This window comes from Terrapene carolina, unplaced genomic scaffold (genome assembly GCF_002925995.2).
Source record: "Terrapene carolina triunguis isolate 2854851 unplaced genomic scaffold, T_m_triunguis-2.0 Scaffold85, whole genome shotgun sequence".
Taxonomy (NCBI): Eukaryota; Metazoa; Chordata; order Testudines; family Emydidae; genus Terrapene; species Terrapene triunguis.
The window spans coordinates 63,516,555-63,541,419 of NW_020664436.1; the positions used below are offsets into that span (position 1 = coordinate 63,516,555).

At 43.6% G+C, this 24,865-nt stretch overlaps 2 protein-coding genes across 3 annotated transcripts in view; one reads left to right on the forward strand and one right to left on the reverse strand.

Annotated features, from left to right (window-relative positions):
- Nucleotides 1-4,835, forward strand: part of ROS1 (ROS proto-oncogene 1, receptor tyrosine kinase) — a 90,794-nt gene extending 85,959 nt beyond the window's left edge. Inside the window, exon 44 of the mRNA XM_029911077.1 lies at nt 4,639-4,835. Coding sequence (XP_029766937.1) covers nt 4,639-4,790 — 152 coding nt within the window. The 3' untranslated portion in view covers nt 4,791-4,835. The remainder of the gene's footprint in view (nt 1-4,638) is intronic.
- Nucleotides 4,836-18,406: 13,571 nt separating this feature from the next.
- Nucleotides 18,407-24,865, reverse strand: part of VGLL2 (vestigial like family member 2) — a 12,156-nt gene continuing 5,697 nt past the window's right edge. The window contains exons 3-4 of one of the 2 annotated variants that reach the window (XM_024205375.3): nt 21,346-21,846; nt 18,407-19,708 (exon numbers count right to left, since the gene is read on the reverse strand). In XM_024205375.3, coding sequence (XP_024061143.2) covers nt 19,665-19,708; nt 21,346-21,846 — 545 coding nt within the window. In that variant the 3' untranslated portion in view covers nt 18,407-19,664. The remainder of the gene's footprint in view (nt 19,709-21,345; nt 21,847-24,865) is intronic. The other variant, XM_024205376.3, reaches the window with a different exon arrangement.

Below are 24,865 nucleotides of genomic sequence, written 5' to 3' on the forward strand. Positions count from 1 at the left end.
AGATCAGGCATAAAGCACAAGGGTGGGGAAGTTTGAAGAAGGCAGCAATGCCACTGTCCATGGTATATTATTTTGGGCTATATTATTTTCTGTCTTTAGAGCTGGCAAGCCACCACCATTCTTAAATGCTGAATTCACATTTTGAAAAAAAAAGAGTAATAAACTAACCTGCAGGGTGTATGTCATGAGTCTTTCCCCCCCCCCCCCCCCGAATTCTCTGTTGGTCAGAGGAATGATCAGATCTGTTTAAACTTCTCTTCAGTGTTGAAATCTGGGATTAGAGAGCATAGCATCTGCTAGATGACTAGTAATGGTTTTCAACTCATGTACCTTGTTAAAACCAATCACTCTTACCTGCTATTCTGCACACTTGCCTGTGTTTAGATAAATCACTTAGAGAAGCAGAAGTTTCTCTAAAACAGGTGTGCTAATAAACTACATCACCTAAACCTTGTATCTGGCCTTCAGTGCAGGCTTCTGAAATTCCATTATCCTCTGTTCCAGTTAGTTCAGTTAGTGTCTGACCTAAAGCCAAATGAAGTCAATGGAAGGACTCCCATTGATTTCAGCAGGCTTTTATTTCGAGCCCTTTTGCTGTAGAGGTGGGTGGCTACAACGCTGCATGCAAAAACAGTACAGCACAGAATGGTCATTTCATCTCTGTTTCCTTGCCAATTACTATTTCATTTCAGAGAGAACAAATAATGGGTACTACTCGGTTAGGGAAACAACAGTCACACCTTCCTTTAGATTTTGAAAAAATACAAAAAGTAATAATTATAATAAGTGATTATAAAGCAGGAGAAGAAATTGTCTTCTGCATTACATGTATATACAGTGTCTAGCACAATGGGGCCCTGATCCTTGCTAGGAGTTGTTAGATGATAATACATTTTAGTCTAACAAGCCAGTCTGCATCGATCCCTGCTTTGAGTGTGGCCCACATTGCGTTTACCAAGAGTGTTTCTTGCATACAGAGATTTCTCTTGATAAACATCGCTTTGAAAAATGGACTCTAACTTTTTAAGTGTTGCTTTTATTTTTTAAACACTATGTAAATGGGTGCACAGCACAGTTGGACCTTGGCTAAGCAAAATTCTCACTTTTAGCGTCCTTAGGATGACAGAATAGCAAAGCTTAGTGAGTCATCCTAAAAACATGTGAGATGATATGCTTGATTAGACAGGAGACACAGATGCATCTCCACTGATATATAATACGGTGTGAAGTATTATAACAGATATATTTTTGTTCTGTTAATACTTGTTACTGAAATCCAGTACCTGCACCTCCAGGTAGTCCATAGGTATCAGCATAATACTTTATCTGTAGGAAATACTCCCTCATACTGTCCTACATTTCTGAGACTGAGAAATCCAGAGTCCAGTAACCAAATTCTTGCCCTTAATATTTCTTGAATAAAGATATGTAACTGAATACTTGTCTGGAATATACTCAACGTTATGCTATCCCCAGAAGCATCTCTTGCTCCCCAATATATGAATAGTTTGGTGTGTATAGAGGTGGTGGGCAAGAGATGTTATCTTAAATAATTATTAAAAAGAAAACAGGAAAGTAACTTTCAATTGGGGAAACAGTGCTATTCACCATATAAAAACTGTACGATATCAGACAGGTTTGTATTGCGTCTTTATTAGGAAATCATTAACATTTAGTGCTAGATACTTAGCTGGTGTAAACTGATGTAGCTCCACTGACTTTGCTGGAGCTGCACTGATTTGTACCAGCTCAGGATCTGGCCCCTAAAAATATTTTTAATAAAAAAAGTAACATTTCTAGACCAGCTTTAAAAATGTTCTCTTTGCTCCATCATCACCAATCACCCCTTCCGTTGATTGATTTCCTCTTATAATTTGCCATCTCTGAAAATAAAGGATATCAAAAGTTTTTTTAAATAAAACTATACTGAAAGTACACTGAAGATATTTATATAAACATTATAACAATTTGCACCTTTCCACACCAGATCTCAGAACATTTATTAACAGGAACTAATTGCACAATACCCCACAAGGTAGTTAGGGAAGATGCCTAGCAATTGCTTCTCCCACCACTGGGGTGGAATGCAGAAGCTATTTAACAGCACTGAACAACACTGCATATCAATTTAGGACAGGAGGTAACTGAAGAATACTGCAGAAATTTGGCAGTGGAAAGTGCAGGGTGAATTAGGAGAGGCCCAGTGTAATTAATTCAGCTGCAGTTTGGCCAGGGCATTGCGTTTAACAACGCTTTTCTTGGGGAAAGTGCTAAGGGAGTAAGCGTCCACTGGCGAATCACCCACACCATTGCATATAGCATTCAGATGTTGCTTGGAGGTCTCCCATTTGAGTGTTTAACTGGCTCAACCAGGCTTTGCATGTGAAATCTGAAGGGATCACAAAACAAGATTTAATGGCTGCATCTACTCACATATAACCTAGCCTGGGTATAAGTCAAACATCTAATGTTAGCAATGTTGAAACTAACAAAAAAACCTGACAAGACCCAGGTATAAACCAGCCCCCACCAAAATGTCCCTCCCTATTTGTTCCCTTTAGAAATTAGCAGTTTTCTTTTGCCTCCCCAGGCTTATCCAAACTCAGCTCAGATGCTGGTCTATGGCTTTTCTGGCTCTTAGTGCTGCTTCGGGTGCTCACAGCCTTTTCTCTAATTTCCTGACGCTTTCCTAACCAGCCATGATTTTTCCGTAATTGATCATCTGTGTATCCTCTACTGGCCTGCTGTAATGATCCAGGTTAGCTTTTCTTGCCTTGCTAAGCTGACCTATGCAAAAGGTGACCGCTGTACTTAATAACTTGACATCTTAGCATATATTTCTCAGCTTGTACATTAGTGTATAAGGTTTAAAGTTTTCATTGGTGTCTTCACTTGGAATGTTATGCCAACAGAAGAATAAATAGAGGCAAATGGAAAGAGCATACACATTTAACCATGTGTAAAACTTCAATGTGTAAACATGGCAAAGTATCAGTTCTGTAGTGGTTTTGTAACTAGTTGCTGTCATGTCATAAAGGTAAGGTATATTTAACAGGGTTGTATTGTTTCCCTGGCTTTGTACACTATATTGAATGCTTCTGCAAAATAGTGTTGCTTCTTATTTTGTCTCCAAAGCTCAAAGATTAAAAACAAGGCAAGAAGTTAGTTGCAAGATGTCTTTTTTTTTTTTAATGGAAGTCACAGTGGCATGTCGGCTAAGGAGAAAATAATATTTTGTATATTCTGTGATCCTTCAGGACTGATGGGGAAAGAATTAGTAATGTATCTATATATCTGGTAAAAATATCACAGTGACTTCATGCTCACATTTCTGTAACCATCACCTCATCAGCTCCAGATACTTATACAGGAAACAAATCCGAATGCTCCTCTAGTGTTCTATACTTAGGCTGGTCACCCGGCATATGTCTGGTCCGTAAATACCTGGTTTTACTTGGAAGTCCTTATTTTAAAGTTTCCCTCTTAAGAGTTTGTTGAGAATATGCCCTCAGTGTGTAGCCAACATGCCTATTCCAGGGCAGCTTGCCCCTGAGGGTTTCCATTAGGTGCTCTATTAAGCAAAAAAACCAAAAACAAATACAAAGAAGAGCTACACTGGTGGGTGAAATCTCAATGAGGATTGGCTTACTAAATATTCCCATAATGACCCTGAACTGACAAAGAGTGTATCAAATGATTGTTCTTAGCTGTCAGTCATCACAGTACATCAGCATAGTTTGATCTGTCTCCAAACTTCCCTCCTCTCAATAGGGTTCTTAAATTAAACTTCTTTTTTCTGATAATCTTTCCGAATTGTATCATGTGGACCCGACTCACTTATGAGTTCTTCATAGTACAGAGAAGTATAAAAAAAAGCTGGTGAATCAACATAAATAATTAAATGTCCTCTGGGTAGAACAGTGCAATGCTTGTGGTTCCGAAGTGTAGATAAACCTGGATGTCACATGCTTCATTTTCATACAGATGAACCTGGGTGTCATATGCTTCATTTTCCAGTAATGAAATAAAGTAAGTAGGTATCTAATAAAAAAAGTATGTGTTACTAAGAATAAATACACAGAATAACAGCAATGATAACTCGAGCCTTTTAGTTATTCAGTTATTTTTCAGGTTTTAAAAGATATGCCCATCACTGGGCACATGTGCAAATGTAAGCAATACAAAGTTAGAATAAAAACTGTAAATTAAAGTCAGAAGTGGACAAAACCTATTAGGTTATATGTCTCTGCCCCTAGAAGCATGGTAGAGAATGCATCAATCTATACTTTACTTGACCTTTAGCCAATAGGCAAGAACCTGTCTAGATGGTGGGACAGTTTTGGTTAGAAGTTGGGTCCAAGAGGTTACAAACATTCTTGCCATATGCACACAGTCTTTCCTACCAGGACAGGCAAATCACTTATTTATAACTGTATTACTGTCCTTTTCAGCATGAGTGCTGATGAATTTTTTTGATTCAGGATATAATCCAGGCATGCTGCAGCAGAGAATAAATGCAAGCTGTCACTCCTTCTGTGGTCGCTAGAGTCACTTTCTCTACCTGCTGCTTGGCTGTCTTTGCCTTCTAATATTGCATTTGAATTGGTAGTAAAACAGCAGCCTTTCTTTCAGATGCAGATGGTGATGCTCCATGTACAGATTCAGAAAGTACTCTTTCAGCTGCTTTAATGGAAACCAGGAACATCGAAGGCTTAAACTATTTGGTACTAGTCATAGAAAGCAACCAAGATCAAGAAAACAGAGATTCAAATGAGCTGGGTGAAATCTGATTCCTTCAGTCAGAGGAAAGAAGAGAAGGCACCACGTGCAGATGAAGAAATAAGCAAAGGAAAATATCCTGTACTCTGCCGTACTTTCAGCAGTCCTGAAGGTGTGAACTATGCCTCTGATAATGACGAGTGATCTGATAGGTTTATTTTCAGGTTAATTACCTAGCAAGCATGTGTCTCTGTCAAAATTAGAGATGTCATCTGAGGTTTTATTTAAAAAACTGTAACGACTAAAAATACTGGAAAATATTGCAAAGGAATTAATTATATATAACAGAATAGTAACCCAGTGGCATGGGAGTTCTTTGATCAAGAATTCCTGAATTTTAAGGTCCCTTGGGTATTTCATATGAACTAGGTTAATTGGACATGTAATCAGATGAGAAGTTATTTTAAAATGAAATTTTGGCACACATGCAATCATGCTCGAAAGAGAGCAATTATGTGCTATTTCTTATATTACAGGAGCGGCCATCTGCGGCTTCCGAGCAGCCACATGTGGCTCTTTTACAGTTAAAGTGTGGCTTGTGGAGCCCCCCCAGCCCCCATTCTCTGCCTACCAGTCTGGGGAAGGGGAGCTTGGGGCTTCTCCCCTGTGGCGGGGTGGTGGGACTAGGGGCTTCTGCCCAGCGGAGAGGGGGTCCTAAGGGCTTCAGCACTGCGGGAGGTGCCTTCCAGGGCTTGGGACTTCAGCAAGAGCGGGGTTGAAGCCCATAGCCCCACCACTCTGCCGCAGGGCAGAAGCCCTGAGCCCTGGCAGGTGCGCCTGGCTCTCGAACGTCTAAAGTTTATTGTATGCGGCTCAGAGGGTCAGTAAGTTTGGCCACCCTGATATATTATAAAGCTGGTTCTCACTGGCTTATGGCAACAATATTGCCTGAAATTTGGCCCACATTTAGATTTGTGTAAAAACAAGCTTTTGCAAAATGTAAGAAAAATGTCATTGTTTTTATGACTTTATTTTTTTGAAATTCCAGTTGAAACTGCTGCAATCAGAGATCAGCCCACAGGCTGCGCATCTTTGGGTATAGCTTATTTTATTTCTTAATTTAAAAGAAAAGGCTTTGGAACCATTAAGTTGTGCAATAGTTTTTCTGTGGATCTATATGATTTTTGTTACCTTTGTCCTCCCTCCTCCTTCTGTTTGTCACAATTAGTGTGTCTCGTTTCATGTCGGGTTGTAAGCTCTGCAGGACAGAGGCTGTCTCTTACAATGTATTTGTACTATGGATAGGACCAATGGGGGAATGGGACAATGCAGGGGTACAACAGATCAGGTTAACAGACCCTGATGCAAGACCTTAGATTAGAAGATGTCAATATCCTTTTCTGTATTTGGAAATCAAACCAAACTGTTTGACAAGTTTTCCAAATGGAATATGCTGACTAAAAAGCATGGGTAATCAATTGGGACCATAATTATAATTGAATGAGTTAGACAGAGTTATTAAATGGCATCTCGTGCATTATTTATCAATTAGCTGTTACAATATCCTGTTTTCATGCAAATATATTTAGTAATAAAGGACACAGGAGAGAAATAAAGAAAACATGGTATATGGGCAGAGTTGTTTTGAAACAGAGAGCCAAATCCTCAGCTAGTCTGTAACTCCATTGAAGTCTGGCCCAAAATGTTTGTTAAATGAGTAGAACAAGGTGTTAAAATTCTGGCCTTCTAAGAGATTATTACAAAATAAATACAGAAAATCTATTTTTAAAGTACCTGTCAAAGGCCCTATAAATGATTGTTAAGAGTAGATGATTACAACTAAACTTGAAAGCCTGACCTGGTGATGCTGACAAAAAACTGTAAAGCTTCTAGCCCTTTTTTTTCGTGATTATGTTCACTGGATAAGAACAGTGTATATGTTTGCTTCCTCTTAATATGCTGGCTGATGAGCATTTTATACACATTGCTCCCATTTGGATAACCTTGAAATAGTAAGTAATAGAATCTTTACATTAGGATTCTAAAGTGAAGACAGCAAGTCTGCCACCCCCAGTCCTGCCAACACACGTGTGTAACTTAACACCCAGGAATAACGCCCTTTCATTCAATAGCATTACTCAAATGCAGCAAGGGCCTGCCTGAGCCAAAGCTCATTGAAATCGATGGAAAAGATCTCCCATTGACTTCAGTGGGTTTTGCTTCAGGCCCAAAGTTATTCACAAATATGGCATTCATAGGATTTGGGGGCTTGGTTTGGAGGAGCAGGCCTTGACCCTGCCAGTGGTGCAGGACCCTGCCAATGGTACCACTGCACAGATGGGATCCTCAGGAGCACTGAGCATGGTGTGGTGTCCCTATCACTGAGGATCCCTAGTTGCCCCTGATGTGGAGAGCTATGCTCACCTGACCACCCCACAACCTGCTCTGCAGGAGTGCTCAGAGGACAGACGGGGTGTGGCAAGAGGTAGAGTCAGGACCTGGAACCACACCCACTGCAGGCACTGTGATCCAGGAGGTAGCAGCTACTCCCCACACACCATCCAAAATCAAGCTCCCCTGTGCTTACTGGCTGCAAGTGTAGGGGCCAACCATGCAGACAAGGAACTGCAGGAACCCAGCAGTTGCACCACGAGCACCAGGGCCCCCAGCCCAGGCAGCTCTGCTGGAGAAGAAGTGTGTCTGAAGGTTGGCCATCCCATGGTGTGTCTATCTCAGCCAGATGGAGAGGTGACCCCAGACACAATCCCCCTTGCTGCACTGTTTTGAAGCCATGTGCCTCTGTGGCATGGGCATCAGTGCACAATGGGGCCCTGTCCACTGCTGTATGGGCAGATCCTTCTGTGCGGGCTGTCTTTCGCTTCCATGCTGCTCCGCTGGCTGCTCATCCCACTCCCATGGGGGTCCACTTTCTTGGTGATACCCTAGGACCTATCTATGCAGCAGCAGGATTAATCCCCTAACAAGCCCAGGATTGGGTGACAAGAAGTTATGCTGCACGGCCTTGAGCAAGTCACTTCACTTCTCTTTCCCTCACTTCCCCCATCTGTAAAATGTAAATAATAAAACGGAACTATTTCACAGCGATGTTATGAGGTTTTATTCCTTGATTTTTATACAGGGCTTCGAACACGTGAAGTGTTACAGAAACGCAAATCAATAGGAGGCATAGGTAGTTTGTATAGTGCACATTTTCAGTAGAGTAAAGCAAAAATTCTGAGAAGAGGTGCAGAGAATGGATTTTCTTTGAATGAAGCTGGAAAGAAAGATCTATAATCAATAATCCATGGTTCTGCGTGTCCTAGCAGATGAAAATGTCTTCTCAGTGCCGTTTTCCCTAACCATATAGTGTGCTGCTTCAAATCTAGCTAATGTCTGTCGGGACTGAAAATCACTGCTGCTGGATGACTGGTCTGTGGCCTATGCAAATTAAATTGGTGGTTCAATCCCGTTCGTACAGCATAGCTATCCACATTACAAAGACACTATAGACCGCTTTGGTGACAATCATCAAAGGGGCAAAGAGAATAATTTATCTTCTTAGCTTTAGAGCCACACTCCTGGCTTTTTATCTGGATACGGAGGAAACTGCCACTGCCTGTGCTGTACTTGTCCCTGAACTGTACCACCTCCAGCTGTGAGAGAGTAAGATAAAAATGGAGTAGAAACCTTCATCCTAAATTTATTGGGTTTTGAGGCTAGAAGTCAAAACTTCAAAGTAAGTTTAAGTGTGTTAATGAGCTTTTAAGCAAATGATGATATTTTTGAAGGAGGAAAAAAAATCCATCATGGCACATATGAGATGCTTGTTATCTAAGTTAGAGAGGAACTGGAATAGCCATTATGTGCATGCTGTAGTGGTACAAGAGGTTCAGTCTACAAACACAAATCACTGTTTATCTTGACCTCCTCTGTTTAAGACACTCCAGTGTGCTTGGCATAAAATGCAATATACACAGTAGAAATTACATTATGGGGAAATACTTGCTGAACATTTGTAGGTCCCACTTTCTTTGACTTTCCATATCTGGGCTGTTTTAGATACTAGACCACTTTATGGACTAAGGGTCAGATTTCTAATGGTCTGAGGCACCTAACTCCCATTCATTTCACTGGGAATTACACATTTAAATAGCTTTAAAAATCTGGCCTTAAATACCTGCATTTTTTATCCAAATCAAAATTGTCTTGAAATTAAAGGATTGCAAAAGAGTATCTGCAAGTACAAATATCCTAGGACTTGATGCTGCAAGGTGCTGAGCACTCTGGCCTGATCCAGCAATCAGTAGGACTTCTTATGTAATTAAGGTTAAGCACCGAATCATAGAAATGTAGGGCTGGAAGGGACCTCGAGAAGTCATCGAGTCCAGTCCCTGGTGCTGTAGCAGGACCAAATAAACCTAGACCATCCCTGACAGATGTTTGTCCAACCTGTTCTTTAAAATCTCCAATGATGGGGATTCCACAACCTCTGGTGGATGTCATTCCTGACAGCATCTCCTTTTTCCATCTCCTTCTCTAGAGGCAGCTATACTGCTTCGTCATTGTTTCCAGGTGCATTTACAGGCATCCAGGAGCTTTTTCTTTTGCAATGAAGAACCTGGACATCTATGGAAACAACTCCAAAAAACAAGAGGAGAATGAATTAAGTTTTTATAGCTCAGGAATTATTAGATGCCCATGCACCCCACCCCACCCCCCGCACACACACACACACACACACACTTGCTTTCATTACTTGCAGCTTCCAGTCCAACGTAGCTGTTCCAGACAGAAGTCAGTCTTTGAGTTAGGGCTCTGGGCCCAGATCCTTAGAGATATTTAGGCACCTACTCCCATTGATTTCAATAGGAGTTAGGCAAATAAATACATTTGAGGATCTGGGCCTGATTATTAATACTCTCCATTGCCTCCTTTCTTTACATTTAACAAAACATGTAAACATTGAGAGGCAGTGTTGTTCAGGAGATTAAGCGCTGGGCTACAAATCAGTTCTAGGCCAAACTCTGACAAGGACTCACTATATGGGTTTGGGCAAGCCCCCAATCTCTCTGCTGCAGTCCTGCTATCTAGAAAGTGTGGCCGATAACATTTATGATTGCCAACCTTAAAAGTACATTGTGGTGGCTAACCAATGTCTGTAAATTGCTTTTTAAATGAAAAGTGCTATAGCAGGGATCGGCAACCTTTGGCACACAGCCGGCCAGGGTAAGCACATCCCTCAGCCCGCACCGCTTCCTACAGCCCCCATTGGCCTGGAGCGGCGAACTGCGGCTAGTGGGAGCTGCGATCGGCCGAACCTGCGGACGTGGCAGGTAAACAAACCGGCCCGCCAGGGTGCTTACCCTGGTGGGCTGCGTGCCAAAGGTTGCCGATCCCTGTGCTATAGTATCTGAAGATATTGTTATGAAATTATTAAACAATAAAATTTAACTGGCATAATTCCTAACTTTAAAGAAGGATACACTAATTTCAATCAGTCCAAGATAATGGATTATTCTGCACTAGCTGGCAACATAGATATATGTTTTCCTCTGTTTCCTGTGGATATTTAGGATCAGGTGTGGGTGTGTTCTGGGACAGCACCATGTGACCAGCCAGCTCTCAGCAGACCACCAGCAAATGCTCTGTGGACTGCCACAGGCTGAAAGACCAGTTCGGGAACCAGTGATTCTCTGGGTCTTTCCATCTGTAACCACTATCAAGATTCTATAGAACATGAAATAAATGCTTTAAATGACCAGAAATACAAGGATCTTATTGGGTGACAAAGAGGTAAGACCCTGTTCTGCAACTCATAACGCTGTGAGTAATCCTTACATCAGTAATCCCCTGGATTTCAATAGGCTCACTCATATGATTAAGGTTTATCTGTGTGAGTAAGGATTGCAGGGTTGGGTCCTCAGCGATTTAAAATTAGAGCTAAGGCAAGTTAGTTATCACAAACTCCGAAGAGTGAACTTAAACAGATATAGAAAAGGACTTCTAAAGGTGATCTGCAAGTGGAAAATATAAGTGTTTGCCTTTTATTGCTTCTTTACAATGTATAAAGAAGAACTTTACATAAAAGAGTTTTGCTGTTTATTTTTTACATTAGAAATTTACATCTTGTGTACTCGGGAAAACACTATGATGACTGGTAAAATTACAACATCAGAAGAGACAAGAAACAAAGTGAGCAATTGAAAAGGGCAGAGGTTTTTTAGCTGGACTGGTTAAAACTCTTTGGTGTTGTTAGAAGTTATTTAACTACACTGACTAGTGAGCATTACAGATAAAGGATGCAGCAGTTGTACTTCCTCCTGCCTCACATATCCCGACCATCCTGCCAGGCACCAGGGTGAGAGATTGGAGAGCTGATGCTCCTTGGTGAATCCTCTCAGCCCCATGGTCTCTTAACTAACAAATAAAATATTTGCTTCTGAGGACCACAAGATGCTTCAAAACATGGGTATTAGCACTATAGCTCCTGATTGGGAAAATGAGGCACAAAGGTTAAGAGACTTATTAAAGGTCACAGGCAAAGCCCCCTTGGTCCCTCAGGTGAAATTCTAGACCCATTGTACTCAATAGGACTTTTGCCATTGACTTCAGTGAGGGCAGGATTCCACCCTCTCTCCCATTCCCTTGCTTCAACCATTTGCCACACTGATTCCGCTCTTATATTGCCACATATCCCCAGGCAGCATAGCTCTACTGAAGTCAACGGAGCAATGCCAAGTTCCACTAACTGAAATCTAGCCCATTAATTTTTAAACTACACTGTGCAGGACAGGCAAACTTCCCTCCATTCCACACAAAACTGCTCTCACCTCAGTTCTATCACACTATAAAAGACAGTAGTTATATAAGATAACATGTGGATGTGTTTATAATGGAACCTGTTAGCTGCTGTATATCACTTTGGAGTGTGTGTGCCGGGCGGATTTTTCAAACTATCACAGTTCTATTTACAATGACAGCTGGCACGGCTACCTGACATTGTATTTAAATGCTAATAAATAACCAGAACCCTGAGCTTCAAAGCCAAGTGATGATGCCACAATAGTGTCATTATTCCCAGTGACATGACTGATTTTACAGTGAAAAATAAGGCATTTTACAATGTGTTAACAATGGTTTTCTATTAAACTGGGGATGAGTGGCGGGGTGGGGGAGGGAAAGCAGATTGTTGACACACTTGTTGTTTTCTCTTACCCTTCTTATCAACAATTGGTTTGGGCCAAATTTTCAAAACAAGGTGGTACATATTGTGCACATGCATACCTCACTCACATATGCAGATATTCAATGTGTGTACACTGAGTTTGATCAGGTACCCATTTAAGTCAACTGGAGTTTTGCCATTGGCTGAATGGAAAGATGGTCAAGCTCACAATGCTTAATTGGCCACAAGCCTCAGCAAAATATCTAATTTGTGCGTGTGCTCATTGGCTATTTTCAAGCCTAGGTTAGGAGCCAACAATCACATGTGCAGAATGGCGTATGCTTAATTCTGATAGTCTGACCCTCCACTTTTACATGCTGTTGGAGCCTAAAAATGTCCAAGGAATTTTTGACCCAGACCCTCAAGGGTATTTAGGCACCTAACTCCTGGGCACCTATCTTTAGATGCTGGGGCTTTGTTTGTATTCCATCAGGGTTAATGCTAACAGAAAGGTGAGATACGATTGTGTTCTAGCTTGTTCATACTGCCATGCTTAAGAGGGGTTAGTTAAAAAAAATATAAGGATGAACAGATCTATAGGTGCTGATCCTGCATCAGCCTGTGCAGAATTGCGACTTGATGGCCAGTAGGTGTGCAAACAATTCCCTTGTCTATGCACACTTGGAGGTGTGCAAACAATTCCCTTGTCTATGCACACTTGCTGCTGGTAATACACAAACAAAAGAGTAAAGCTACCACCTGCTCAGCAAGAGACGCTTGTCTTTCTTAGTGGCACTGCTGCCCCCACTCTTGGTCAGTGCAGAATTTGGCCTATAACTGTGAAAGATTAGTACCAGTATCAAAGATGGAGAGGAAAAGGTACATTTCAAAGTAAATATACATCGTTTTTTTCAGGTTATCATCAGCCAAAGTCTGCTCTCAGTGACACTGCTATGAATTTGAAATTACTTCACCGATGTCCAGTTATTTCAGATTTATGTTGGAGTCAACGATAGCAGAATTTGGCCCTAAAATATTTAAATGATTCAATGTCTGTGTATTACTAGCCATCCCATGGTTCAAAGAAAGGCTTTCCACTTCCCTTTTTGGGTTGCTCCTAATTTTTTCAAGTTTTTCAGCCTTTGGGCTGAAATGTTTCATTCTTGCACCATCCCAGAGGTGAATTTTTGGGGTGAGGGGAGTGTAACCAAAATTCATTCATCCCTCTTGGAGTAAATGTTAAGTTATACAATTAAAACACATCCGTTTGAGGAATTATATGGACACAACTTGAGAGGGCAACAGCAAAGTGATTGGGACAGGGATGGTGTTTTTGTTCTATGTTTGTACTGTGCCTAGCACAGAGGAGCCATAGTCTATGACTAGGTCTCCTAGGCCAGTGATAGTCAGATCTCAGTGGTTCAGGAGCCAAATTAGTGATAAACATTAGCCAAAAGAGCCACAGTATTGTGAATTAATTGTTTCATTTACTATAGCGCTATTCATATTTAAACAGTATGATGAGGAAATATTTAGTTTATATATAATTCTCACACCAAATAAGTTAATAATTTAGTGCAAGTTGATAACTTCATTGGTTAATAACATAGTAAAAGCCTCCTGATTGGTTAATAACTTTGATTGGGTAATAATTAAATCACACAGTGTTTTACTATCATATGCTGCAAAGAGCTGCAGGAGATACATTAAAGAGCCACTTGCAGCTTGCGAGCCGCAGTCTGAGCATCACTGTCCTCGGTGACATGTTTTATTATAAATAATAAAAAAAGAAAAAGTAGCAGCACTGGGACAGAGTGCATACTTTTGGTGACATTGTTGAAGAAGGAAGTGTGTATGCTGCTGTGTTTTTGAGGCACAAGAAACAAAAAAAATTGCAATCGATAAAATGGCTTTGCTAAAACTGGATTTTATTTCATCAGGCTCTGACTGAAGTCAGAAATTGGTGAGCATCACACTGAGGGCTATGGAAACATGTGAGTTACAAGTACTTACGTATGTTTTAAAACCTTTAAAACTGAAGGTCTGGAAACATCAACTTCAAAGCAAAAATAATTAAACAGCCTAGGTAATAAATCCTGAAGGAAGGCAAAGGAAGACACACACACATGCTCCCAGTACACTGTTAGCATTTTCTTATCAGAATTAGTATTCAGACACCCTCTGCCTTGACTCTCTATGCTCTCACTGAAATGGAGGTCATGGCCAGTGACAACTGGAAGCTGTTCTTGGCGTCTCTCTTGCCTTTTTAGGTTATGAGGGTCTCTGTGTGTTTAGGATAATATGATTGACGGCTCCACTCCGGCCCCAATTAGCACCCTATAATTTATTAGCTTCTGCTTTCAGATTATGCGTTAACTTCACAAATATTTCAACCACGGAAACAGCAGCTATCGAGTGTCTCTTGCCTGATCCAGCTCACTGGGGCTGCAGTTAAATACAGGGAGAGAGCTGTGCAGGTCTGTCAAGTGAGAATAATCATTTGTGTCTGTGTGTGACTGGGATGGGCACAGCTCTTTAGGGCTTCACGGGTGGAAAAAGAGAGATGTTCCACTGGATTAGGAGTCAGCTCATGTTGTGGGGGTTGGGCTGCAGGGGTGGGATTCAACCGGTTGGCTCTTCTGAAGGTTTGTGTTTGTCTAACTCTCCAGTGCTTCAGTTACATGCAAACAGCAACTATGAAAACGATAATGTCACCACTACTTTCATTCCTTTACCCTAATTGCTGAACTGTATGGCAAACGTGAAAAATATCACAAAGGAAACAGGGGTAAATGATTCAGAAAACAGGGCCCAGTCAGGGGATGTGGTACAAAGACCCACAAAAGGGCATCTAGCTATCTGGATATTTATCCTGCTCTTCTCACTATAGGATCTGAGCAACTGACAAATTCTAAAAGAAACACCCAGGTTCTCAGTTGTTCAATATGTTGAGACCATAAATGCGCTAAAGCAAAGGAAGGCACAGACATCTATGAGAGAGAGCAAGGGCTCCTGTTAAGCCAGCCACTGCTGGGTATGGCAGTAGAGGACTAGACAACACAGGATCTAGGCCATTTCGATCAACACTGTGCTCAAACTCAATTCGGCCACGTGTGTGTTTGTGGCGGATACACCACTATCCCCTTCACTTTCTCCTGTAGGGTCCTGGTGTGGATATGAGATATGCAGCATGCTGCCACCGGAGAAGGTGGGGGCACTCCCAATGGCATGCTAGGCCTTTATGGATTTGCCCTGTACCTTCTAGAGTTATAACTCAGGAGCAGTATGCTTTGTGTGTGTTATTCACAGATAGGCTGTGGGTCACACTGAGAGCAAGAGATGGCTACTTTTCCAGATATCTGAATTAACCCCAAATATAATATTAGAGATGGGTGCAAGCAGTTAAATCCTCCCAATTTTGGATGTGTTCTGACCTAAGAGGTTTAAGTAAAGCCTATTATTGTGCAGGAACCAAGGATACAACTTGGGTCCTGAGACTCATCGCACCGGATTCATGGCCATTGCTAGGACATACATTTCTGCCCACTCTTCTGCCCCTTCACCTTGCCCTGAAAAACAATAAACTATCTAAGAGACTGCTTCTCCAGCCAACCAACTACACCCACAAACAGCCAGTCCTTCTCCCTCTCTAGCAGCAACTGCTCCTCTGGGTGGCAGGCCACAGCCACTGGCCAGGACACCACAGCCCTCCAGAGGAGCTGGTTTGCTTCCCTACAGTGCAAAAGGATATGTTAATTAGAGACTTGCCAGAAAGATGCATGAGAGAAGCCAGTAAAGGGTCCCTGGTGTGTCCAAAAACACCCACTGCATTTCACTCCCTTCCAGACAGGGACCAATCTAGAACTTCAAAGGGAAAGTGAGATGGGACAGCAGCGCCTCCCAACCTAAGGTGGAGATGGGGCAGATAAGATTCCCAGGAGACAGGCCACACAGGCTTCCTGTGAGGGGCAGAGGGATTATTCAGAATCTACTGCACTTGCCTCCCCTCCCCTGGGGCTTATATGAATAACCCACTAGGAAACAAGGATCTTTATGCTAATACACACCTAATGTTAGGATAAATCCTTTCAACTCCAAATGCAAGGGTAGCTGTGTGTGAACATCGTTGTCTGCTTTGTTCTCAGACTCACCACTGTGGTCTACGCTGGGGGGGGGATCGATCTAAGATATGCAACTTCAGCTACGAGAATAGCGTAGCTGAAGTCGACGTATCTTAGATCGAATTAAAATTACTTACTTCGCGTCCTCGCGGTGCTGGATTGAAGGCTGCCGCTCCCCCGTCGACTTTGCTTCCGCCTCTTGCACTGCTGGAGTTCAGCAGTCGACGGGAGAGCGATCGGGGATTGATTTATCGCATCTACACTACACGCGATAAATCGATCCCCGATAGATCGATCACTACCCGCCAATCCGGCGGGTAGTGTAGACGTTGGAGACAGCTACCAGGAGCCCCTTTTAAAATTCCACCACCAAAACCAAAGCAGAGATTGGTGCAATTTTCCAGTCTTAAATGCAGTTCTCCCCATCTCTGGATTCTGCTCAAGTATCCCTGCTGGGGACTAGTGTTAAGGATGGAGCTCGTAAAAATATTCCTGAAGAGCAATTTTTTTGCCTTTGGCATGAACCAGGTTGTGCCAAATGTCCACAATTTTCATAAGAAAAAAGAAAAGGAAAAGTCCTTATTGAAGATACTCAGCGTATTAACCCTCAAACCCTTAAAAATTACATACATTGAATCCTGTTTTTTCTCACATTATACTAAGTATAAACTATTTGCAGGAAATAGTTTAAGTGAATTTAACTTGTGTTTCCTTTCTGGAAATCTCTGTGAACAGGTTGTGGTTTTAATTCGTTTCTTGGTTATGCTCAGTTGTTCTGCAACCAGACACTGCAAACACCCTATGGGTCGTTCACAAAATGATCGCTGTGATTATTCTCTCCATGCCACTGCACTGGACACTTGTGGGTCTGTTCACTTATTGGGTGACCTATGCTTTATTAAGCAGGAAGTGATGGTGACCATATTTACAGTTTACCTGCAAACGTTCATACTTGTTCAATGAATTTGGTGTGCAAACATTAGTAAAACAGCTTAAAAATGGCCTTGAGAGAAATTATTTCTGTAGCACCAAGGGAACCACTGTGCTAGACACTGTATAAACACATAATAAAAAGACAGTTTCTTCTCAGATCTTATAGTCTAAGGCCCCAATCCTGCATGTGTTTAAGTTTATGCACTGCAAGTAGTCCCCTTGCGGTCAACGAACACCACACAGTGTATAAAGTTAAGCATGTCTTTTTTGCAGGATCAGGGTTTATATCAATTTAGATTATAATCTCTTTGGGGAAGTAGTTGTGGAGGCTTTTTTTTACTTTATGTTTGCATAGTACCTAGCACAAAGAGGCCCCCGTTCTGATACGCCACCACTGTACCAACAATAAATAAGAACAGGAGCATTTTGAGTACACTCATACCAATATTTACAGATTCTGTATTTGTGCAAACCTTATTGCAAATAAACTTTCGGTCCCCTGAATTAAAGTTCACGAATCATTGTTGTAAATGCCACTGAAGTGAATGGCTGGGTTTTACTTGCAAGAATATTCACAAATACATTTTGGCTGAATTCACCCAGCCCTGTTCAGTATGAGCCTCGGGAGGTGTGTGAGGGGCAGGATAGGGAACGGGGGAGAGAATAAACATTCCCAATGAAGTGCACTTCATACTAGAGCTGGTTGAAATTTTTTGAATTTTAAAAATTTCAAAAAAGCAGCATTTTTGGACAAAATCCTACCTCCTGTACCTCCCAAACTATCACTTTTTGACTAACTCTTCTTATGTGTTTTTTCCAAGAGCTGCTGCCTCTTTCCTATGTAGGATCCTGCAAATATTTTGGTTTAATAAATATAAATAAATAAATTCTGCAGTCTGCCTTTCTGCAGCCTGTCTGGGTCCTGGTTTACTGTAGACTAAGAGGAAAATTCTTGTGAGTGCCCTGGGTTAAAATAATCACAGTACACCATCTTCTGCAAAGCACTAAGTGAAGATGGTCCTTAAATAAAGTGTTTCTCAAATCAATTTTCAGCCAGTGGTTATATACAGTGCTTTCCTTAATTCCAATTACTAAGATTCCCATGCTCCTCCATAAATCTAGCTACCTTATAGCCAGTGTTGAAGGGAAATCCAGAAGAAGCATGATCCAATTCTCAGTGTCCCTGATCCAGCATGAGGAAGTTTTAGTTGACACTGATGTGACTATATAAGCATTTTGAATTACAAAACTAATAGGAACTGCTGGGTTTTACAATCCCCTCTTTTCTGAGCTTTTTGAAGGGGGACATTTTGTTGCAGAATGACACCTTGCTTATTTTATATTAGTTCATCATACAAGGAGACTGTAACCTATAACATATAGTGGCTAAGCACTATTGTATCCCCTTATCTTCTGTATTTGTTACACTTCCTTTTAAAACTCACGTAAGAAAATGTTTTGCACCATCAAGATTTCTGTTTAGCTTTAATACAAAGTAACTAAAATGGGTCGCTTTGTCCACATTACAGGTGTTTTTTCCCCATTTCACCCTAAAGTTTCCAGTTTGTGACATCACCCTATTTGTTTAGCTTTAATCCTTCACAAACACACATGCTGGGTGAAAGGAGACATCTTTAATATAGCTTTTCTACATTTAAAAACATCCCTTATTCCCACCCTCAGAAAATTACTATTAAAGTGACAGAATGACAGCAACACACAGACAAAGAGAAATATTAGAGGCAATGGATATCAATTGTCCACAATGTGCCTTTCCTTCTGGTGTGCTCCAGTTGTTCCCCATGAAGGCTGTCAGGTTTTATTTTTTTTAAGGGTTTCTTCTTTCATCATAAAACATTCCTTGTAAAAAAAATTATATATATATATATATATATATATATATATCCAATGCAATTGTTGTGCCAAACTCTGAGAAGTGCCACCTTGGTTGTCAAGTTTCTGGAGTTTGAACAGTTGTCCCTGGAACAGCTGCATTTCTGTAAGCCCAGGGCAGGTGGCCCAAGCTAGCCACTTGCCACTCATAACCCCAGGCCGAAAGATCTGTCCAATTTTGTTAACAGTCCAAAAGTGTTCATGAGTTAAAATTTCCTTTCCTTTCAGTTTTCTATAATGTAAAGTACAAATCCAGTTCAAAATCACTGAGTATCTCCCCAACCTGCTTTCAAGAAATAATTCTCATTGGCATAAAAAATATTCACAACACCACCAAAAAAACCCCAACAACTTTCCCTCCCCCTTCCTTAAGAAGGCCAGTGATTTCACATCACTGTCCACATAATTTAACTCTTTTTAAGCAGTCTGGACCACAGTTCTGGGTGTGGCGTTAGTTTAAATAAAAGTGTCTTTGGCTCTCCTCTTTCAACAGAAGGAATTTTATCCTCCACAATATGTCTTAAGTATTGTATTTGAAATGCCAAGTAGTATGAAGTCCCATTGCCTTCCCCGTGTTCTTGTCCTTGAAATGCCTGGCATAGATGCTGAGCCATGGTGGGCTTGTCTGAAGGAAGAGAGGAAGGGGACTCGGGGGTCTTTGAGTCAGCAGATCAGCTCAGGAGAGATCCACCACAGAAGGAATAACGGCGAGCTGAAAACCAAGATCAGAAGCTGTTACAAACCCACTTGATTTCAGCTCTGAATGTCACCAATTCTACTAGGCAGAGATCTACTGGGGGAGAGCCCAGGGGAAGAAGAGGTGAAGGACAGGTCTAAAACCAGTACAGATCCTTGCTTTTATCCTGAGGCTGCAAACCTGAGAATGGAGAGAAGGGGGAAAAAGGGGGAAAGAAGAAAAACAGGTACAAGATATTTAAGGACAGAGAAAGCCAAACACCACTATTTCCTTGTGAGAGCGGAGAAGGGATCTAAAGTGAGGCTCCCCAGAATGAAAGGCAGTGGTGAAGCAAAGAAAAAAAACCAAACTAGGCCAGGGAAAAGTGTGGATTCCTGTTTTGTCTAAAGCTTAGAGGGATCATTCATTGTGGTCAGAATAACCATGTGCCAAGTACTGAGAAATGCTTCCCAGAGAGCGTTCCCTATTTTTGTGTGCTCACCCTGCTAGAAACCAAGGCTATATCTGTCTCACCTTTCCAGTGAAAACATAGCTGCAAAAAGCTTCCCCTATGCACCTGATCACACATAAAAGACCAACGTATCAGCTTTCCTGGGGGAGGGGAAACCATTGCACTTTTCCATGGGAAAAGCAATTGTGCTTCCCCTCACCCAGTGGAGGATAGCAGATGGGGGGGAAGGTGAAGTCTGGAAACACCTCACTGGGGCCTGCAGGTGGCCTTAGCAGGAGTGCAGCTTGTCTTGGGGCAAGGGAGGGCCCTTAGGCAGCAGCCTTCCTGTTATGCCCAGGCGGGGCAGTCTGGAATCTGCTCCCAACTCAAACCTCTCCTCAGCCCTGGGGCAATGCTGGGTTTACAATGGCACCAGTGGCGCCATGGAGCTGGGCCCATGCTCAGAAGGAGCCATGGACTGCTCTGCTTGCATGGTGCGCTGAGACCCTGCCAGCCCACTGGCCCCCCCCCCCCCCCGCTCCTCTCGGCCTGCCCGCCCGCCAGCCAAGGGCTCCTCTCCACCCTCAGCCCCACCCGCCGGCTTCTCTCTGCCCCCGGCCAGACCCCAGTGCACCTCCAGCTCTGGGCAGTCTCTGCTTCCCACCACCTGTAGGGTCTCGCCTGTCACCCCAGAGCTGAGCTGCCTGGGACTGGTGCAGAAGCCTGGCCAGTCTCAGCCAGCTGGGGAGGAACAGTGGTGGGGGGTTTGGCTGGGCCCCTCCAGGTAAGTGGGTCCTGAGGGAGCTCGGCCGGAGCAGGCCCTGGCCTGGCTGATCTCGCCACTCCCTGGGACCAGCCCTGGTTGCACTGGCGGCTCAGTCTGGCAGACACAGTCGTCTCCCAGCAGGGCCACTGAGTGCTGCCGGGAGGCAGGGTGTGGGGGAGTGGGTCTCTTGGGGGTCTGGGGCGGTATTGGGCTGTGAAGAGGCGGGAAAGATCTCTGTGTGTTGGGGCACTAGGGAGTGGGGGTTCTGTGTGGGGTGCTGGGCAGTTGTGGTGGGGCGCTGGGCGAGGTGGTGTTGTGCATTTGTGGCATGGTGGGGGGGGGCTGCTGGCCATAGGGAATCGGGGGTGGGGGGGAATGCGTGGTGGGGCATGGACCTTTGTGCGTCTGGCAATTGCTGGTTTGTAAATAGTGCTCTTGCACTGGGCTGGGCGGACCATGTCATGCCCGTGGCCGGCCCCTCGCTCTGGGGACCAACACCGCCCCACCGTGCCCTGCTCCATTGCCCCCAGGGGGGCCCAGGAAAGGTTAATGGGGAGCGCGGGATCAGGCCCGGCACCAGCGCATCTCTGGAGGGCGGATGGGGGAGGCCCTGCCCCTTACCTGCGTCCACATTGAGGCCCAGGCCCTGGGCCATGTCCCCCGCCGGGCTGGGGAAAGGGCCCGGCGCCGCCCAGGCCGCGCTGGCGGGCTCGCTCTTGCCCAGCTCGCACTGGGGACTGCCGGGCGCGGGCGCCGAGGCGGGCGGCAGGCGGTGCGGGCGGACCGAGGCGGCGGGCACCAGCAGAGAGCTGTAGCGGGGGTCGAAGTGGGCGCCGTAGACCTCGTGCATGGCGGCGGGGCGGGGGTAGGCGGAGCCCTGGGCGCCCAGGTAGGGGTGCGGGTGCGGGTGGTGCCAGGGCTCCGGCCCGCCCTGGTGCAGGTGGCCGTGCAGCGCGGCCGGCGAGTAGGGGTCGGCCGCGGCGAAGGGCAGCTCGCTGTGGGCGGCGGCGGCCAGGGGGCTGCCCAGGCTGCTGCTCAGGGAGGCCGGGACAGAGGAGGGCTGGTAAGCGCTGTTCCAGAACGAAGCGGGGAAGCTGCGCTGGCTCATCGGGAAGGAGCCGTCTGGGGAGAGAGAGAGGAGCAGCGTGAGCCAGAGAAACCGCCCCTTCTCTGTGCCCCCTGGCACCCCAATAGATCTGCAAACTGGGCACCCCTGAATCGACCCCACGGAGATCCCCAACACCCCCCCCACAACTATCTAACAGACTCCAACAGCTCACACACCCAATAAATCAGAGATCAGATCCCCAAATAGACCCCCTCCAGCTAACCATCCAATAGATTCCGAAACAGACCCCCTTCAGCCAACCATTCCAGTAGATCCCCCAGCAGATTCCCCTCCAGCTAACATTCCAACAGATCCCCAGACAGCTCTCACACACAATAAATCAGAGATCAATCTCCCTGTAGATCTTCAAACAGATCTTTCTCCGGCTAACCATCTACAGTACTAACCGCCTGTCAGATCCCTGCCTCCGACAGATCCAGGACTTTGTTCCCTTGTGAGTTAAAACAATTGTGGCGTCCAAGTTTTTTGTGGCTCTTGGAAAAAGCCCTAGATCTATGGGATTTCTTTCCCCCTGGTAGATGAAACAAGTCATTTCTGCTCTGCACAGAGTAATTTCCAGAGGAGGAAAATAAAGACCTTATAGATTTTTAGCAACATGTTTATGTTTTTACTTAGCATTTACATACTCAGCATATAAAGACATCTCTCCTCCCCATGCTCTTTAGAGGCAGGCAGGTCTAGAATGAGGAGGCATTAGGAGTCAGGTCACTTGTTCTCTGAATGACCGTGGGTAATTCCCCCACCTGTAAAGTTGGGCTAATAATGCTTGTCTGCCTCACAGGTGCGCTGCTAACATATGTAATGTGTTTTGCAGGTCGCTTAGGTCTGTAAGATCTTCCCGGCAGGGACTCTGTATTTTATTTGCCAATCAAGCAATATGCAGGATGAAATAATATTTACCAATAGTGAAGATAACAATGTTAAGTATTATTAATATGGTATGTTGTGCATTCCTAAAGGGAATAAAATGTGCATTAAAGAAGTGTGAGCCAGAGGTAAGTTATCTCTGAATCCCTGGCAAGGATCCTTCAGCTGTATTCAGAGTGGGATGTAGCACACCACAGGCACCTCCAGCACAGAATATCTTTCATCCCTGCCAAATTTCAACTAGTATTTCATTTTTATAAACCACTGACAGAAATACACGGCGAGATTGGGAAACCTTAAAGCAGAATCTTGGCTAGATTTAGGACTCAAGTCCTCCCCCCCAGGCAAATCTCCCACTGAAGTGAACAACTCACTGGCATTTTTACCAGTATACGGTATGGGCCAGGGTGTCTAAGAATTTGTAATTGTCATCAGGGTTTCAACCTTGTTATAAACCCAACCCGGTCCAGTTTATCTTTTTGGACGCTAAAATACAGAATACCTGCTCTGAAGTAAAATATATTGTTACACAAGAAAACATTCAGAGGGGCTGGGATGGAATGCATTCCTGGGAAATGCTATAAGCTTTATTCTTCGGGGGGAAGTAAGTGGCCGCTAAAGCCTTAAATTTAAAGTTAGCTATTGGCTTAGTCATGATCGCCTTCTCTCCCACATGTTGCTGAGTATGCTGTAGAAAACAGTATCCTTCATAGTGTGATTTCTCATGAATACCCTCTCTGCATGTCTATAGTTCTTGTTTTCTTATAAACCCAAACGCACTTTAGTTAACTTTTTCATAAGCTGCACTGCGGGTTTTCCTCTTCCCCCACATAGGACGGACGGGGAATAGAGTCACAAACTTGAAAGGTTGAACGAATATTTTGAAGTCTTGCTATCCTGGATTTAAATAAGGTATTGTTTTTATTTATTTTCCCGCAGCCCCAAAAGATATGACAATCTATTATATACCTTGAGCTAGATCTATAGATAATATATAATCTGTCTGGGGCGCTGGGACAGGAGCAGTGAGAATGTTTCTACATTTAAAAAAAACCTCCCTATCAATGTACTAAACTAAAAACCAAGGGCCAGATGGTACTACCCGTTCTGAAGCGCAATGGCATCTACTGAGACTTCTGCTTAAAGACATGGTAAAAAATAAAATACGAAGGCATGGTAAAAATCAGATAAGAATAGTTCCATGTGGGGAACCTCTGTGTTTTTCCAAGTATCAGGGGGTAGCCGTGTTAGTCTGTATCTACAAAAACAACAAGGAGTCTGGTGGCACCTTAAAGACTAACAGATTTATTTGGGCATAAGCTTTCGTGGGTAAAAACCTCACTTCTTCGGATGCATAGAGTGAAAGTTACAGATGCAGGCATTATATACTGACACATGGAGAGCAGGGAGTTACTTCGCAAGTGGAGAACCAGTGTTGACAGGGCCAATTCAATCAGGGTGGATGTAGTCCACTCCCAATAATAGATGAGGAGGTGTCAATTCCAGGAGAGGAAAAGCTGCTTCTGTAATGAGCCAGCCACTCCCAGTCCCTATTCAAGCCCAGATTAATGGTGTTAAATTTGCAAATGAATTTTAGTTCTGCTGTTTCTCTTTGAAGTCTGTTTCTGAAGTTTTTTTGTTCAATGATAGTGACTTTTAAATCTGTAATAGAATGACCAGGGAGATTGAAGTGTTCACTTACTGGCTTATGTATGTTACCATTCCTGATGTCCGATTTGTGTCCATTTATTCTTTTGCGGAGGGACTGTCCGGTTTGGCCAATGTACATGGCAGAGGGGCATTGCTGGCACATGATGGCATATATAACATTAGTGGATGTGCAGGTGAATGAGCCCTTGATGGTGTGGCTGATGTGGTTGGGTCCTCTGATGGTGTCGCCAGAGTAGATATGGGGACAGAGTAGGCAACGAGGTTTGCTACAGGGATTGGTTCCTGGGTTGGTGTTTCTGTGGTGTGGTGTGTAGTTGCTGGTGAGTATTTGCTTCAGGTTGGGGGGTTGTCTGTAAGCGAGGACTGGCCTGCCTCCCAAGGTCTGTGAGAGTGAGGGATCATTTTCCAGGATAGGTTGTAGATCGTGGATAATGCGCTGGAGAGGTTTTAGCTGGGGTCTGTATGTGATGGCCA